Consider the following 18,500-nt stretch of genomic DNA (forward strand, 5'->3'; position numbering starts at 1 on the left):
TATTCTATTCTATCATAATATATTCCAGAACTATTTAGAGAATGTCTCTTCTCTAATCTATTTTAAACTACCAAACCGAGACGCGCGGAATCATTTCCGGTATAGTCGCGTGACGCGTGGTGACGTTGCCGCAGAGAAGAGAGGTAGTTTTCCTGGACGGCTGTCTTCTGCAGGTCTGTAGCATGATTCTGATCCAAAACCATGTCATTCCAATTACCTTAATATCATAATTGTGTGCGTATATATGTACATATTTGCACGCGTCTGGAAGCATAAATAAGTTTAGAACAGTATTGTCAGGAATATAATGAGAGTCGTAGCATTATATTTAGAGTGCATATAGACAAAATTGGCAAATCAAGTTTGAACGGTAGTGAGTTGAGGCGTTAAGAATGTTATGTTAATGAATACCACACAGTTCGTCAATGATTCCATGTCCTAGCGAACACTTCTGTCTGCACGTTATTTGGCACCACGTCAAGAGAAAAGTTGAAAGTTAGCTCTTTCTTCTCACTCTCTACTGAGTTTATTTACGAGTCTGGATGAAAATATCCGTTACAAAAGGGGAAAACTTGCGTAACTCCACCCCTTCGCACTTGCTGTTCGGGCTCCCCCAGTACTTTGTGCGTCTTGCCAATGCACGCCAAGAGGTTAGCGGCTAGCATAGTTGGGCGGCACTGCTCTTTTCATTGGAAAACAATGGGATAGGCAGAGCCGAGCAGTTTCACCGCTGATCATGTGTGGGGCAGGTGATATAATTGCTTTCACCTGAAAAAAATAAATCAAATCACCGGTCTTGGTTTACATAGGTATAGGTTAACCAAGACCAATCGTCTTTGTTGTATGTCTAATAGATCATGTAATACTGGCAGAAGAGGGGGGAGGGACACATGGATAATTTCAGAAGGAGGTCAAGTGACCTAGATGTCACCTTTTTACCAAGTAGGATTTACAGTAGTTGTACTTTTTGGCTTGTACTAAAAGGGCAAGGAGAAGAACCATGGTGCTGAATCCCGTGATTTCCAAGCTGTCTGGTAAACTGGTGGTGCTGGCCAGCTCTTCCCCTCGGAGACTGGAGATTCTCACCAATGTTGTAAGAGCTAATCTGCATTTTGTTATACAATTTGGAGACCAAGATAGGATCTATGCGATGCAAAAGCTAAGCACAGGAACACATCCATATATTTCCTCCTGATTACTTAAAAATTATTAATTTCTTCCAATGACAATCGTTTTAGGACTGTTTATTATCACCCCACTTACTTCATATAAATTCGACTTTATACGTGATACAGTAGGAATAAACAGATCTTAAGTTACCATATAACATTTTACTTTAAATTCAGTTGCACAACTCAATTTTGAAAATATGGTTCTGCTGTACGTTGTTAAGTGCTTTAATGTGTCTCTGCTTCTGATCATCGATATCGTGCTGTGGCTGTAGGGCTTACGGTTTGAGGTGGTGCCATCGTGGTTCAAAGAGAACCTCAACAAGAGTCTTTTCAAAGAACCCCACCAGTATGCTGTGGAGACAGCCAGGCAGAAGGCTCTGGAGGTGGCCAGGAGAATGCCATTTGTGAGTTAAGCTCTTAGCGTTTCCCCAACTATTATAATGCACACGGCAAATGTATTGATTGTGTTATAACGATGAAAGTGATGTTTCATGCCTTGTTTTAGAAACACCTTAAAACTCCCGACGTTGTCATTGGAGCAGACACCATCGTGGTAAGAGTCAGCATGCATCATTGGCCTGACAACATTTTGACAGCATTTTATAACCTTTATTATATTTATCTTGATAATGTTATGATGTGTGTCTAATTAGCTATTGAAAAATGTGCTGTTTTCGTTTTAAGACAATAGATGGTTTGATCCTGGAGAAGCCACGGGACAAGCAGGATGCGTACAGAATGCTCTCACGGTAAGCATGATTGTAAATGGAAACTCTTTAATGAATAGGTCAGAAAGAAAAGCGTCTAAAACGTATGTGATGTTCTTTTCCTAGACTGAGTGGCAAAGAGCACAGCGTACTTACTGGGGTCGCTATCGTCCTCTGCAACCAGCAAGAGAGTATGTATTTAACTTTCTTTGTGGAATAAAAAGTGTATTTATTTGCTTCAGTGATCCAATGTTTACCAAAGACTCGTTCTTGGAAGAGTGTTTCCAATGGTTTTCCTTTAGGGTGTCGGCTTATCTCAGGAGTTAGAACGGGTTCGAACCCGAAAGGTTACTAGATCGATCCTTGGTTCACCTTAGCAGAGTGTCGAGGTGTCCCTGAGCAAGACACCTTACTCTAACTGCTCCCGACAAGCTGGCTGTCGCCTTGCATGTTGGACTCCGCCGTCGGTGTGTGTCTGAATGGTTGTAAGTCACTTTGGATAGATGCATCTGCTAAATGCCATAAATGTAAAAGTTTACCAAATGTGGTTCTTTATACTCTTCCCCGTAGATGAGGAAACTGAATACCAGACCATTGATTTCTATGAAGAAACAAGGGTAAAGTTTGCTGATCTGTCTGAGACTATGCTGTGGGATTACATTGACAGTGGGGAACCCATGTGAGTTGAATGCTCTATATAGATAGCCTCTTGACTCTGGCTATTGACTGTTTTTGATTAGCTGTGTTGTCTGCCCAAAGGTCTTCGGCGCACCAAGTCCACTTATATCCAGCTCAGGACCCAACATTTTCTATAATAATCAGTTTAAAAGCACTGACATTAAAATAAATGGACATAAGAAAAGAATGCATACAATATGACATAAAGAAAAGGAGAGTAGTAGCGGCAGGAGTAGTAGTAGTAGTAGCAGTAGTGGTAGTAGCAGTAACAGTAGTAGAAGCAGCAGCAGGTAGATTGTTATAGTAGCAACAGCAACTCTGAATTTTTAATTTCCTTGATTAATTATTGGATGGGACAGCACTTGGCTCCCCCCGACCTTATGCTTGTCACGTCAGCAGTTACTGCATGAGGGTCATGTGGTCATATATTGGCCTTTCCTATTGATCGGCCAGTTCTTTTAACGGACCCATGAAATTCAGAAATCAGCCAGGTTCAGTTCAAAGAAAACGTTGGATATTCTTTGCAGTAGGACAGTTTCGGGTCCTGTGTCAGATGGGCATGTATGAATTTTCCTTTTTTTTTTTTTTTACTCGGGTTTTCATCCCCCATCACTGCTGGGTGGTGAACTTTGATCTACCCTCGGTTGGCCATTCTGTTTGCATTTAACTATTTAGCAAGTGGGCAAAATATACGTTATGTGCGTAAATGATGTAAGAGTCTAGTGTGTTTGGTCATTGGCTTGTTGGTCTTTCAGGGACAAGGCAGGGGGTTACGGTATCCAGGCCTTGGGGGGCATGCTCGTAGAGTACATCCACGGGGACTTCCTCAACGTGGTGGGCTTCCCCCTCAACCGCTTCTGCAAGCAGTTGGACCTCCTCTTCAACCCAGAGCTTACCTCCAACGAGGTTGTGCATACGGATGTCAGATGTAACGGCAGCACAACGGACCCCATAGAGAACCCCTCCTCCACTTCCTCTCTGTCCAGCCCTGCCACAAGCAACCCTCCCCAAGCAGAGATTACAATCCAAAATGGCCCACCAACCAGTCCAGCCCCTAAGGTGAACACATTGTAAAGATAACCTAACCCTAACAACAATAGACAATCTGCCCTGAAATCGATAACATTGTTTTCCATGTACGTTTCTAACGAATCAACGTGTTCTAGATGAAGAGGAAAGATGGTCGAAGTGCACCGGATGACAGTTCCTGGGCATTGGTCAACAGTTTGTCAAAATGCTCAGAGGGCCAAGAGAACATGTCGGCAGCCGGCAGTGCAGTTCCACCGGTGGCCAGCAGAGGGCCTATGAATCTTGTGATTGAGAAAGTGCACACTGACGACCTAAAGCGGATCATAGAGCTGATGGATGGATTTAAAGCCTCAAAGGTATAATACGGACAAACCATCTGCACGCATTGCATCCCCATAAAGTTCTCGGTGACCTTTTTGGAACTCTATTGAGCAATTTCTCTTCTATTTTTTCCTTCTTTCTACGACTCATGCAGGCCTTGTTTACAGCCTCCAAGATGCGTGTGTTTGACCTGCTCCAGAAAAGACCAGGCTTGGAGGGGGCAGAGGTGGCCCGGGGCCTGCAGGCCTCCCTCAAGGGGACCCTGTGTTTGCTGGAGGCTTGCGTGTCTCTTGGCCTATTGGAACGCAAGCAAGGAGGTCCTTCCCTGCTCAGCATGTGCATGTTATGGATTTGATTTGACCATATGATTTGCCATGATTACTTCATCGTCCTTATTCATGACATTGCTAGGTTTTGTTTTGTTGAGCAGATCATTTTAGATTTTCCTTTGGCATATTACAGTATTGTATTAGGCATATATCAATGTTAACCAATAATAAGATGAGAAAATACTTGATTTAGAATTCAGGTTTAGAATTGATAATTATCTATAGACCGCCGTGTGTGTATATTCAGTTCTGTAAGATTATCTTATCAGCCTTTTGATCCATGTACATGTATCCTGTATAGTCCATATAACATCACCTGTCTGCATACATTTGTGTACAACACAAAAACCAACCCCTTTCCCTCCTCGCAGCAAACGAGGAAGGCATGTACGAGAACAGCCGTCTGTCCCAGCGGTTCCTGGTGTCCGATTCCCCCTCCTCCCTGCTGGGGTACATGGCGCACTCTGATGAGACGGTGTGGAAACTCTTCTCCCATCTGGAGACTTCAGTCAGGGAGGGAACCAACCTACAGGCCAAGGTTTCCGCACAAACCACCAACGATCTGTTTCAGGTAGAGCGCGGCAATATATCGATTTATATCCATATCCCGATATGAGACTACGTCTTGGTTGTATGTTGTTGTGAGTGTATCCACGTGTGTGTGTGTGTGTGCGCGTGGGTGCGCGCACGTTTGGGTGTGTGCGGATATGTGAACATGTGCACACACATGATATATGATAAATAAATCTTACGCCAGGGCCCGAGTCAACTACATTTCGCCACTGGTAAGAGCAGTAGAAAATACTCTATACCCCTCAAACATGTATTTCTCCTTGTTCGGTCCCTGAAATGCCTGAAAACACACAAGCTCATACCAATTTGGATCAACCTTTTTGGCAGTGAAAAAACTGCATCTGAGCTGCAGAGATCATTATTGGATAAAGACATTATACTGTCACAACCCACCTAAGATGTTGTAAGTCGGGGGAGAAATGGAAACTGATGCTGCGGATTAGATGTATAATTTCAAATATGTCTTGTGTTCTCATCACAGGACATGTACTCTGACGACGAGCGGAAACTGCGGTTCATGAAGGCCATGCACGGCATCGCTGCGGTTGCGGGGCCAGCCGTGATCACCGCGTTCGACCTCTCACGCTTCAAGACTGCCTGTGACCTCGGAGGTGAGTGCATGGCGAGAATAACACAACAGCAAACCCATAGAAGCACAGGGCCATGACACTTGGACTATCCTCACAAATCCATCCTTAGATTAATGATCTAATTATCAAAAGACAGATTAAAAAAGTCTCGGGAGAAATACACTCAAATCCCCTTAAAGCTATATCCACTCACTCACGCACATGAGTTTCTCTTCAGTAGAATGTCTCCGTAAATGAAACGGGAAAGAATACGTAAACCCGCCCCTTTTTAGCTTTTTTTCGTTTGCTTTTTTGTGATGCCATCTCCCGGGATATGGCCGACCGCTAAACCAGCAGGCTACCGTTCCTCCCTACAGGGTGCACTGGCTCCATGGCGCACGGGTTGGCCAAAGCGTACCCGCGGATGTCGGTGACTGTGTACGACCTGCCGAGTGTGGTGGAGCTGAGCGGGACCTTCTGTCCACCAGGCCTGGACAACAGGGTTTCCTTCGTCGCAGGCAAGTGATACTCCGACACTTTTTTGTTATCTAGTTGAAATTCTCTTAATGCATAAACATGCAACCAAATTAACAAATGAGTCAGTACCTAATGGGCACCTTATCACCTTATTTGAGTGACCTCCGGTGTTCTTTTCTCCTGGGCTTTAACAGGAGACTTCTTTAAAGACCGGCTCCCCAAAGCTGACCTGTACATCCTGGCCAGGATTCTACACGACTGGACGGATGACAAGGTGCACGCCTTGCTGAGTAAAATTTCCGACACTTGCACTCCAGGTAAACTTTGCTCTTCTCCAAATATTTCCAGAATGCTTTTTTTTTTTTTTTTAAAGAATATCTGTGGCGTTTCTACACCTCTGGCGAGGAGTGGTTGGTTAAAATCACATTTCATGGTTGTCAAATACAAAGACACGCTCTTGTATCGAATGAGCAGTACAACACACACAGCGATTGCAAAGGATTTGATAATTGTATCGTAAGAGGCACTCACTCTCTCTCTCTCTCCACCGATACATTTCTGCCCATCCTTACCCTCCTTGTCCGCAGGCTGTGGCCTCCTGGTTAGCGAGATCTTTCTGGACCGAGACAGGACGGGCCCCAGCCAGGGCCTCCTGCAGGCCCTCGGCTTGGGTCCAGGGAAGCAGAGGAGCGCGGGGGAGTACGGGGCCCTGCTGGAGAGCCACGGCTTCACTGTGTCGCACATCGCGCACACAGACAGCCTGCTGGATGCCCTGCTCGGCGTCAAAGATTGACTCCTAGCTTAAAGACCAACTTAATTTGTACCAGATGGGTAGGCTTTGGACAGTTTGTAATTGTAATGTCATAATTGTTTTGTAATTGTAATGTCATAATTTTGAATAAATAAAGCCTTGATTGTATGTTTATATTATCTATGAAAAATATGATGATGTATGTTCATATATCTATCCATACATTATCCATACAAGGGCACATTATCAGTAGCTGAACATTGATACATATTGCTCTATTTAGTCGTAGAAAATGTTTAACACAAAATCACTTGTATACCACATTGAGCAACACGTGTTTGAATGGAGGTGTCCTGGATGCCTGTATGAAGTGTCATAAATGAGTATGAACGCTCTTCTCAAGATCCTGTTCTTGTCTGGGGCTGCCCGTTTTGACACACAAAAGTAATTTGACACTTCTGGGATGAGCCAATGATTCATCTGTTTGGAAGGTTTTGTTGGAGACAAACAAAGAATCTTCAGGCAACAGATGTGACAGCTCTGACTGCTCTCTCTCTCCTTCGTCTGCTGGGTCCTCTGTGTTTGCCTACCTGCTACAGGTAGCCAGTGGGCGGGGCTGAGAGGCTTGTCAGCTGATGAGGTGCACCTGTGCAGGTCTGCCACGCAGGCTTTAGCCAGTCTCTCTTTCCACAGAGGCAGGTGGGCTTGGGTTCTGTTTAGGGTGGTTCCTTAAGGTTTTGGACCTTTGGATTGGTTCCATGTTTTGTTTTATGTTAACACTATTCAACATCCCCACAGCACACTTTCCACTGCCCATATACATAGGCTAGTCGAAAGAATTGTGTGTTTGGTCAGTAGTTCAGTTGGTTGGTCACATATGTTGGTTTGCTGTTCAGGTTTGGTTTGTAGCATTTTGTTTGGGTATTTCCAACATGGTAAAGATGGTTTGTTGTTCCCAGTATTTGTTTTGTCTGTCTGGGTAAGTTTCCTCCGTTCTGGCTCGGTCGGTCCTTGTGATTTTGGTACTGGTTTTCTGTCCAAACCATATAATCGCACATTTTCTAACCTTCCATACGCTACACTAATCCCTTTACAGATTTCATGATACTTACTTTATTCTAATAAATAACTTTATCCCTTATCATGTGTGGATCCCGATCTTTGCTCTGACCCGAGCCTCGTCTTAATGCAGCCAAGGAGATGGAAGAGCGTTATGAATAATTATTAGATGATTGTGTTGTACAATGAAAGACAGTAAAGATTCAATATGAATGGCAAAATAAGGATGGGATTTTATTTGAACAATAAAATATGTGTTGGGCAAATTATAGAGAGGCTGAGATTTAAAAAATTTAAGAAATCTATTTAAGAAATATAGGCCTACTCAAAGCCCAAATCATTGATATCATACCCTATCCAATAATAAAGAAATTTGAATTTGAATGGTAACAATTCCGTTAAATCCTCGTCCTCGTTTTGAACGTCTCACTCATGGCAGATCAGTGTGTTCTTTCTGATTAGCTCTTAATTGAGATCACCTGTCACGCACCCCTTTATTAAAGGTGAACACAAAGGGTTTGGTTTACTTTTCGCATCGGCCTGTGTCAATCGAGGTTGAGTTTAGTAGTTGAAAGTTTTCGATCTAGATTGTAGATCACTATTGTCACTTTATACAAACTCAAAGTATGCGTTGTTGCGTGTTTGTTTTTGTGGGCATTTGACTGAACAGCCCAGACAAATATTGCTACCAACATGGCACTTCGAAACAGACCACCGCAGTGAGTAAAATATATTTTCCTTTATTAATTGTTGACGTTTTTGGGCTGTCTCCTCAGACACAAGCCATCAGTATCCCTGCTCTTTGCACCTTGACATGCATGTTGCCGCTTTTTGTTAACCTAGCTTTGCTGATTTGTATCTTGTGATGTATGTGTGTTTTTCTTAACAGGTGTTAGATGACTGACAAGATCTATGGGGGGGCCCCCTTTGGGCCCCCCCATACCAACTTAGTCTTCAAAGGAATCTGAAGAAGCCTGCTTTATGTAGCATTAGAGTACAAATATTGTGCAAAATGCTCATGTAATTGCACTAGCACTAGTAACCTGTAGATTAGCTTAGTTTAACGTCATTCCGTGCTGTCTGTCAGATGTGTGGCTTACTTTAAGTCCACAAGGCCCTCTGGTAAACCACGTTGGAACACCCCTGGACAAGGTGATTAGTCACTGGGTGTGTGCTAAAGTTTTGTTCCATTTTTCACTAGTTGGTTAAGGTTTGGTAGAATTGTTTGGATGCTAGCGACGTGATGGCGTATGTACAAGAGCCTACCGTGGCCAGGCCACAGTTGCGACGGCCACGGACAGATGGCCTAGTGTGAGTGCAACCTTGATTGCATTTGTATACTGTTTACCATTGGATGTTTATGCAATTTGGCTTAATTCATCCGCAGTAAAGCTGCATTTGACTATTCCAGGGTCATTTTGTACAGGCTTTCAATTGACCATGTTGACTAGTTTGTGGGAAGTTTTTTTTTTTTTTAGCCTTGCTTGCAATCCAACGGTTGTGACCTACGGCCACACCAACCGCGTTGCTCGCGGTAGGGGCGTTTTTGCATAGGGAACCATTGGTCTATATGGCAAGCCGAGTGTGCCACAATTCGACTTCAATTAAACGCGTTCTGAAACGCCAGCACGCGTGCCCAGAACGCGTTTTGGTTTTCCAGAACGCGTTCCGGCGTTTCAGCGCGCGCGCCCAGAACGCGTTCCGGCGTTTCAGCGCGCGCGACAAGAACGCGTTCCGGCATTTCTGCGCGCGCGCTCAGAACGCATATTAGCATATTAACAGCACGCGTGCTGTTAATATGCTAATGCGCTCCTCCCCTCGATTTTCTCAGCCAATAGATTTGAGCCGTTTTCACCTAATCATATGCTAGGGCAAACACACAGACAACATCAGTCGAGACCAGAGCTCTCACCACCTCCACATTAACCACCTAATTGAAACATCTTAACATCTTTTGACTTTAAGAACGACACAACAGAAAAGATTCGTGAAAGAAGAGCTCTGGTCTCGACTGATGTTGTCTGTGTTTGCCCTAGCATATGATTAGGTGAAAACGGCTCAAATCTATTGGCTGAGAAAATCAAGGGGAGGAGCGCATTAGCATATTAACAGCACGCGTGCTGTTAATATGCTAATATGCGTTCTGAGCGCGCGCGCAGAAATGCTGGAACGCGTTCTTGGCGCGCGCGCGCTGAAATGCCAGAACGCGTTCTGGGCGCGCGCGCTGAAACGCCGGAACGCGTTCTGGGCGCGCGCGCTGAAACGCCGGAACGCGTTCTGGAAAACCAAAACGCACGCGTGCTGGCGTTTCAGAACGCGTTTAATTGAAGTCGAATTGTGGCACACTCGGCTTGCCATATTGAACCACCACACACCGATCAAGCGTCAGGTTAGGCGCGGTACTCGCGGTGTCCAACGCGAGCAACGCGGTTGGTGTGGCCGCACCATGCAACTGGACTGTGAACCTTGCAATTCTAGTTGCATATTTGTACACGCAAGCTTGTCCATTTCTATCGCCATCACCAACACTAGCTTCAGCATTTCCTTGTAGGCCATTAGCTGACTTGTGTATTGGAGCGATGATTTGGGTATTTTAAGATGCTTGAAAACCTAAAATACAGCAAAATGCGTGTCTGGTGTGCAAGAGCCAATTTGTTGGCTTGCAGTAGTCGAGGAGTTGCCGTAGGTCGTAAGCCATCTGGAGGTTGTGGCAATGGAGGCTTGTGGTAGATCTGCCATCCAAGAAAGGTTCATTCTTCTGAAGCATGATTAATAGTTTAGTAAATTGAATCTATTCATCTAGAACTATAAAATCCAAGACTGCAGCCAGTAACTTGGATCGCAATATGTGTAAAGTATTAGTCTTCATTTGTAACAACAGAATAATTAACATGACTAACTGGGTTTCTTCCATTTTCTAACTAGGGGGACTTGACTGGTGAGTCTACTGGATTAATCAGTAGCGGTACTTTGCCCAACAGATTTGATGGCATGACTACAGGGTGACAAAGACAATTATTCCCTGCCTATCAAAAGAGACTTCTAAAACATATCTGCTAGAACAGTTCCTATACTTTTTGTATAATTTGGTCATGCTGCAAATTTACTTTTTGTAGTTGCTCCATATTTAGTTCTTTGACAGCCTCACCTGCTAGAAAAGTCTATTCAAATCGGCTAAATATAATGAACTAAATTAATAGCCATGAAATGTTGTCACTCGTACTCATGGCAAATACCCTCTTTCAGTTGGTGGTTCAACACGGATGTCTCTCTAGGCTTGAGGGAGAGCTCACAAGTAAATTACACGAATGTCCTGGAGCAATTGGGAATACACTTTTATTTACCTACCTGACCAGGAACATCTTTGAACTATAGGTCACCTAACTCAAACTTTTCACTCTTGTTAGGTTGTCCTTTTCTCTTGTTTTAACCCGAAAGGGCTGAAATATCAACATTTCAGGTATTCTGTTTGGATAATGTGCAAAACTTGTGGCTTCACTAATAAAAAAAATTAACAAATGTATTTTTCTTAATGTGGTTAAACTATTTAAAGATTTGTATGCAAAATATTTCTGCTCAATTTGTGGTCAATGAAACTCTGACATTTTTTAATTTGATAAAACACAGCTATGGGTTAAAGGTATTTGCTTTGGGCATCTTTTGATATTTTTAGAATCTAGCTCCATTGCCGTTAGAAATTGTGTCTCCCAGTACTGCAAAGTGCTTCCACAAGTTTAAAAAAGAATGGGCAGAAAAGGAACTGCCAACTAAATCTATTTAGCATGGGTAGAAAGTTTCCATGGAAGCTCTTGGCTGCTGGTTCCCAACACAGCTCCACTGTTAGCCTGTGACCTTGCGTTTAACTTTTTTTGACTTTTGGTGACTTTCACAAAAGAGAAATGAACTGGTTAATGCAATAAACAAGACTTTTCATGGTACCTTTTGAACTGTTTGTGGATATTGCATTAAATCCATATGCTTGAAACTTTTCAATAATGCATATCAACGAAGCAATGGAATGAAATAAATAGTTCAAGCAATTTGTGGGAATTGGCTGCTTTTACATTATTACTCATTTTGGGGGTTATTTCAGTCTCTCCAACCTGCAGGTCGTGCGAAGAATCATGGGAATATTCTATAAATGTCTTTATCATCTTTCGTCTCAACACTTCTGCTACAGCCGCTGTTGAAGCGTATGAGTCCTTTGAGACCCCCTTTGATAAAAGGGGTTCTCAAATGTTGACCCTCAGTCACCTATTGCATCACTTCCTTTAGGGCTTCGGCCTCCTAATTGATCATTATAGTATAATTGAATGCCCTCTTTCATATATATGATACCTCCACCACTGGGACGTGGCAACAATTCTCCAAATCCATATGGGGGGGATGCTTGTGGACAGTAGGGGTGTATACTCGACATAAATAGGAAGCAAACTCATCTCACAAATGAGTAATGACATCTCACAAATATTTATTTAATTTGTTTCAATTTATAATAATCCAAAATCCAATGGCAAAACCCGGCACAGGTTCGAGCGTGTGCATGGGTTGAATTGCGTGTGTCTCACGCCGAATGCATGAGACATGAGAGCCCTGTACTTACGTGACACAAACCAGCACCGCAAACGTTCTCTCCCGCTTGAGATGACGTCTATAGATTGTCTCATTACACGCTAAATAATATAATTATAGCCTAATTATATATATAGCCTATACATATATATAGGCAATATATATAATTAGGCAATATATATATATATATATACATATAGCATTTGTGGTTTTGGCATAAACATAACTAGGGTGCACTGTAGCCTACTATCTGCGCACACCCTTTCTGAAGCCTCTCTCTCGCTCTCTCTCTCTCTGTCCCTCCCTCTCTCTCTCTCTCGTACCGTTTTGTGGAGCACGTTAATTGTCTTAGAACACTCCCATTCAGAATGCATTGGTTCACATTTCGTTCTGTGTAACACGCAAAAAGTCGGACTATCGTGCTCTGGAACACGCTTCAATAGATTAACGTTTGTGCGCAGGTGCACGCAATCGCGTGATACCGGGTTGTCTGGGGGGGTCCAGAGAGTGCAGTGCTTGTGGCAGAGGCCCTGTTGGATACACCCAGATCGTACCCGGCCCTTCAATCTCTCCACATGCTGACACACGGCAAGGAGTGGACGGGAGAAGAATATCCTCGGCTACTACGCCAGTACGGATCGGGAACGTTTGCATCGCCCACACGTGGAACTTCCTTGTTGTTGTCCTTGCTGTTAAAAACTAGCCAGTGTGCATTTTGTATGACAAACATTTAGACTTGAACGCTTGTATTACGTGATTTTACTATACCAAACACAGCAAAGCATCTCTCGCGATACTGTCTTGTGTCAGGCCTTGGTTCCCAGGCTTGATTATAAGTGCATTCTGGCGGCACAGAACTTTGGATGGCCTTTCTACGACGCAGGAGTCTCTTCAGAAGACTCACTGTTTTTCCATGCTTATGTCATCCATATAGGCAGGGCAAGATATTTAATCATAAGGGTATTGTAAAATACTCCCCCACTTTTTCTCTAGTGTTCTGTGTTACTTTCTCAAACATGCTCCGCAGGATCCAAGGCTTCTGAAGGTGGGACATGGAGGGGGAAACTGGGGTCAAAGCTGTTCTAGGAGGGTAATGGGGGGATATTAAGGTCGTTTTTGGAGTAAGGGCAGGCTTTGTAGTTGTAGTGTACTACTTTAAAACATAATCCAAATAACTGCAAACTACTTGTGTTGCTACATTATTAAGCATTTTCTCACTTGTTTTGTTTATGCCAGATCTGTATTTGATCTAGGCTGTACATCTATTGTAATATGGTGGCTTTTAAAACACTCGTAAATTATTCTAATATTACTTAATTTCAGTAGATTATATATTTTATAGGGCTATATTTGATAAATAGTATTTTAAAATTGCTACAACGCATTTTAGTAGATGCCTGAACCACGTGCGTTTCTCGTTCCTGTATCATCTCGCGATGCTACAGAATAACTTCTTGTTCTCTCATTTTGCAAAGTCCGACAGCTGAACTTGTGGTACCCACTCGCCGGAAACTCATCTTTGCTCTATCCTCCCAGTCTTATCCTCAGCAGTACAAAATTGACACAAGCAAACCAGCAGCAACCATGAATGACGCAGCCGTCTCGTTTGCAAAGGACTTTTTGGCAGGTGGAGTTGCTGCAGCCATATCTAAAACTACTGTAGCGCCCATTGAGCGGGTGAAACTGCTTCTCCAGGTAGGCAAAGCTGCAAGTCACTGTTTGGAAGAATCTTGGAATAAGGAAGCTCTGTGTAGGCAAGACAATGCCTTTACTGTTGACATTAGTAATTGAGTAGACCTAACTATTCTAACGGATTTCAAAATATGACAAGCTTATATCAGCGTCAGCGATGTTATCCTTGGGAGACTGCGTGCACTGCAGCTGTGTCATCCCCTGCAGTGATGATGACCAGCGCACATCTGTCAATGCATCTGCGTAGTCGCAACTATGCTTAGAAATGGCGACTACGCAGATGCATTGAAAGATATAAATCTTTATCTTAATTTGGCCTGTGATGATGTACTGTAGATGTTAATATAATCTGCGTAGAAGTAACTATGTTCATAAATTGCGACTACGCAGATTCATTGACAGATGTGCATATCCGTCGCAACTATAAGCTTCAAAGTATTTTGTTTCAGCCTCTGTGATGTAGAGACTAATAAAGTAATCTATAACATATTCATTTTGATAACGCTAACGCATAAAGCCCATACCTCTTGCTGGTGACTCAGTGACTGCAGTGTCACTGGCCTATTGCTTTTACCTATGCGTTCTGTTATGGAAATAAAAACATAACAGAACATAAAGAAAATATCTTTGCTTTAGTCAATCTTTTTGCTAATATAAATCCATTGTCTATAAACCAGTTGTCATTCAGGATATGATATATGGCAGTATCCATCGGCCCATGATAAAATGTTAACCATGCCTCTGATAAAACGTACGCCTATCATTTTCTTTCTTTCGCCGAAACCCATTTGTGTCTCTCCCTCTTCAGGTCCAGCATGTCAGCAAGCAGATCACTGCCGACCAGCAGTACAAGGGCATCATGGACTGCATCGTACGCATCCCCAAAGAGCAGGGCTTCGTCTCCTTCTGGCGCGGCAACCTGGCCAACGTCATCCGCTACTTCCCCACCCAGGCCCTCAACTTTGCCTTCAAGGACAAATACAAGCAGGTCTTCCTGGGCGGCGTGGACAAGCACACCCAGTTCTGGCGCTACTTCGCCGGGAACCTGGCGTCCGGCGGGGCGGCGGGAGCCACCTCCCTCTGCTTCGTCTACCCGCTGGACTTCGCCCGTACCCGGCTGGCGGCCGACGTGGGCAAGGCGGGCGCCACCCGGGAGTTCTCCGGCCTGGCCAACTGCTTGGGGCAGATCACCAAGTCGGACGGCATCAAGGGCTTGTACCAGGGCTTTGGCGTCTCCGTGCAGGGCATCATCATCTACAGGGCCGCCTACTTCGGCGTGTACGACACGGCCAAAGGTAGAAGGCTCCGACCGTGGAGATCCCGAGGGCACGGAGAGCGGGCCGTGGGAGGCTTTGGAGGGCTGGGTGATTTTAGTGTGATAGGGACATGGGATTTTGCATTATAGTCCAAGCTGATGTCTGCATTGAACTCTGTGATATCTGTTGAGCATATCAGAACTCTCTTTGGGAATGTAAAAGGTTATCTCTGAGCCCTGCTTGAAATGGTTTGACACAAATCATCGTTGTTTTTAGTGTTTGTACACTAATGATGGGGTTGATTACTCTTTTTGGCCATCATCACAGAACAATGTTGCTGTAATCCAAACCGTTTGATTTTTTGTTTTCAGGCATGCTTCCTGATCCTAAGAACACCCATATTATGGTCAGCTGGGCTATTGCCCAATCAGTGACCACCGTGGCGGGAATAGTGTCCTACCCCTTCGACACGGTCAGGCGACGCATGATGATGCAGTCCGGACGCAAAGGCGGTGAGACGATTTCTTTCAAGTATACAACGCACTATGGGATGAATAATAGAACACATAGTAGGATAATAGGTTGTGCACCGTGTTTAGTGTACCATCAAGCGACCTTTGGGGGAAGAACAAGGCTTTCACACTATTATATAGGGGCCACTCACACTAGGGCCGCGGCCCCGTGCCCGAGCTCATTTGCATACTAAAGTCTAGAACGTTTGGCTAGTGTGACCACGCCGTCCGTATTCCAGCACTGAACAGCCCCTTGGCCACGGCACACTTGGGAGAGGTGTGCCGTGGCCAAAGTACAGATGCTAATGAGATGACACGCGCGGATACGCAACGTGAGCTGGATGACGTAGTCGTAGATAGTGAAGTCGAGTGTTTACTTGAAATCTGGGCCGACGACAGCATTCAGTCGCAGCTGGACACCACGCTTGGTGATGACGTATTTATCGTATTACGACGTGATGACGTATGTATGAAGGAGCAATCGTGCCCAGGCCACGGCCTTTGGGAGCAGTGCGACAAAGGGCCAGCAGGGGGAGTGGGGAGGGGGGGAATCGTGCTGAATCTTCCCGCAGCACGGAACAGGCAAACTTGCCTAGTGTGAGTGCGCCCTTATAGCCAAGCAGTCAATAAGAGGAAGACCAGTCATAAGATCCTAGAGTAGGGACTAGAGGAAACAAGGACGTAACTAGAGCAAAGGTGTCAGTGAGTTCACCAAGAAGAGAGTTTCCTAGTTAAACATCTAGTCTAAGAGACGGAGATAAACAAAGGGGCAGACGGAGGTGTCAATCCAAAAACATTCTTGCATCGTGTGCACCATTCCGGATGTTTCTCTGCCTCCATTCTACCTCGTTTGTGTCTCCCCAGCCGATATCATGTACACGTCCACCCTGGACTGCTGGACCAAGATCGCCCGGGAGGAGGGAAGCAAGGCCTTCTTCAAGGGAGCGCTGTCCAATGTTTTGCGAGGCATGGGCGGGGCCTTCGTGCTGGTGCTGTACGACGAGTTCAAGAAGTACGTCTGAGCTGAGACGCCCCCCCCCCCCCACCCCATTAACCGTCGTCCTCCTCCTCCCTCTTCATCCTCTGAGCGTGGCCGGACTGTTTACAGGCAGTGGTGTGGGTCACTGGTGTCATTTAAGCTCTAATCGCTGTCAGCTCTTCCCCCGAGCCGTTCTGCATGGGTGTGTTCAAACTTAGTTGCGGGGAAGTCAGACAGACAATAAATGCAGAGAAACCAAACCAATCACTGAGTATTTAAACCCAGTAGGGTTTAAATAGTCAAGGTGTTCCTTGTTTTGCACAAAATGTTGATCCTAGTTATTAAATGGACCTATCTGTGTTACTGTATGGTATGTAGCCCATTTCAGAAGTGGATCATTTGTACCAGTGTTTTCCAATGGTGAGTTTGGCCGGTTTTGGCATATCGTGCAATGTTAGTGTATCTCCTTTCCATTGGCTTCAAAAATGTGTCGTTCATTGCAGGCCAAGACACGTTTAAAAAAGGCTGAGTGTTTCCAATGTTGGTTAGATAATGCAGAGCTGTTAAATTGATGGCTATGGATGTGTTACAGCAATCATTTGACAACTTAAAGAGTTGGAGTTAGCAGAATTAGGATTGATGTTGCCAGCTTTCGGGGGTTGGAAAAATGGAAATCCATTCAGCTGGCTTAAACAGTCTCTTATAATAATGGCCTATGTACAATAACAGTCCTTAATTCCTAACAGATACAGATACATCTCTCGCCAGTCCGTTTTTGGGCAGTTCAAGAAAAAAGAGAAAGACAAACATCTTATGGGAATCTGAGAATATCTCCTGCCAGAAGTAATAGCTATTTTGTGTGACACTGAAAGTGTCTCCATACTCTTCATTTCGTATCCCCCCCTTAAGTATTTTCCTAGAAGGGTAATGAGGGTGGTCATATTATTCATGCCATTTTCTTGTCAGTCTCGTCTTGGGCTTTTGTTGACGTCAAGCATATTTCCATGGCCCAGACATCATGGAGGGAGGGAGAGAGACAGAGTAGGAAAGAGAGGGAGGATGAGTTAACAAACTATGGATCCGTGTGTGAAGCACATACATTTTACTCTAAAGGCAACGCACCAACTGCATACTCCGAGAGAGGCTATATGTCAGCAATATGTCTACCCTACACTGGATGAATAGTTGAATAGAATGTCTGTATTGATTCAATAAAACTCAATACCTCTTAATCATGGCATTATTGAAAATTATTTTTTTCCCCTTTCAATTACATTTGATTCCCCCAATTCAATCCAAACATTGAAACATTGTCTTGAACCGACGCACTTGTTGCGCTCTACCGCTTTTAAAGTTGCACTCTCTCACCCTTGAAGCGGCTCGCTCGGTTTGTTTACTGGCATCAGTGTAGAGAAGCTTAGTAATGCAAACCATACAAGTCCATCAAGTTCACGTAGACCAAAGGCCGGTGTAATTTGGGTAAATGGCTAGAAAACTCTAAAGTAATCAAGTGTAATGCGATCTCGCCCATTGAGAACTGGCCGTACTGTACATGTCAGATAAGAGCTCAGTCATTTTGCGAGCTTGCAGACTTGACAAGCAGCATGGGTTTCCACCTGCAAGTAATCATCATTCTAGTGTTAAGTGCTTTGATATTGAAATGACTGATTTAAGACTGTGCTCTGCATCGCAGACAGCAGAGCGACATGTAACCACTACCACATGTTGATATCAAAGATAATATGAGTGGAGTCTGTGTTCTCTATTCACCGTTACACGCCGGCCAGTAAAAATACATAATAATACTGAAGTCATGTAGCGTTT

The 18,500-nt window shown here is 44.2% G+C and overlaps 2 protein-coding genes across 4 annotated transcripts; both read left to right on the top strand.

Annotated features, from left to right (window-relative positions):
- Positions 1 to 84: 84 nt before the first annotated feature.
- asmtl (acetylserotonin O-methyltransferase-like) lies at positions 85 to 13,223 on the top strand. Of its 3 annotated transcripts, XM_060039375.1 has the most exons (16): positions 85 to 173; positions 985 to 1,093; positions 1,445 to 1,576; positions 1,678 to 1,725; positions 1,857 to 1,921; positions 2,006 to 2,070; positions 2,450 to 2,558; positions 3,313 to 3,616; positions 3,724 to 3,942; positions 4,062 to 4,224; positions 4,608 to 4,807; positions 5,291 to 5,420; positions 5,756 to 5,896; positions 6,050 to 6,172; positions 6,443 to 6,686; positions 12,742 to 13,223. In XM_060039375.1, the coding sequence occupies exons 2-15, from the start codon at positions 1,001 to 1,003 to the stop codon at positions 6,646 to 6,648; spliced, it is 1,998 nt and encodes a 665-aa protein (XP_059895358.1). In that variant the 5' UTR covers positions 85 to 173; positions 985 to 1,000; the 3' UTR covers positions 6,649 to 6,686; positions 12,742 to 13,223. The 3 variants fall into 3 exon arrangements, with proteins under 3 accessions (XP_059895358.1, XP_059895357.1, XP_059895359.1); XM_060039374.1 differs by lacking the exon at positions 12,742 to 13,223 and having other exon boundaries at positions 6,443 to 7,001; XM_060039376.1 differs by lacking the exons at positions 85 to 173; positions 12,742 to 13,223 and adding an exon at positions 638 to 749 and having other exon boundaries at positions 6,443 to 7,001.
- On the top strand, positions 13,198 to 17,908 carry slc25a6 (solute carrier family 25 member 6). Its single transcript, XM_060039377.1, has 5 exons — positions 13,198 to 13,327; positions 13,713 to 13,932; positions 14,738 to 15,224; positions 15,557 to 15,697; positions 16,562 to 17,908. The coding sequence occupies exons 1-5, from the start codon at positions 13,290 to 13,292 to the stop codon at positions 16,717 to 16,719; spliced, it is 1,044 nt and encodes a 347-aa protein (XP_059895360.1). The 5' UTR covers positions 13,198 to 13,289; the 3' UTR covers positions 16,720 to 17,908.
- Positions 17,909 to 18,500: the final 592 nt, after the last annotated feature.

Source organism: Gadus macrocephalus, chromosome 20, assembly GCF_031168955.1.
Source record: "Gadus macrocephalus chromosome 20, ASM3116895v1".
NCBI lineage: Eukaryota > Metazoa > Chordata > Actinopteri > Gadiformes > Gadidae > Gadus > Gadus macrocephalus.

Bases quoted from the DNA above. Each gene is read 5' to 3' on its own strand.
- slc25a6 (XM_060039377.1), top strand. From the start codon at position 13,290: ATGGAGGGGGAAACTGGGGTCAAAGCTGTTCTAGGAGG. The intron at 13,328-13,712 runs GTAATGGGGGGA...CATTTTGCAAAG, and splicing joins GTCAAAGCTGTTCTAGGAGG to TCCGACAGCTGAACTTGTGG. The intron at 15,698-16,561 runs GTGAGACGATTT...GTGTCTCCCCAG, and splicing joins GCAGTCCGGACGCAAAGGCG to CCGATATCATGTACACGTCC.
- asmtl (XM_060039375.1), top strand. From the start codon at position 1,001: ATGGTGCTGAATCCCGTGATTTCCAAGCTGTCTGGTAAACTGGTGGTG. The intron at 1,726-1,856 runs GTAAGAGTCAGC...TTTCGTTTTAAG, and splicing joins TTGGAGCAGACACCATCGTG to ACAATAGATGGTTTGATCCT. The intron at 6,173-6,442 runs GTAAACTTTGCT...CCTTGTCCGCAG, and splicing joins TTCCGACACTTGCACTCCAG to GCTGTGGCCTCCTGGTTAGC.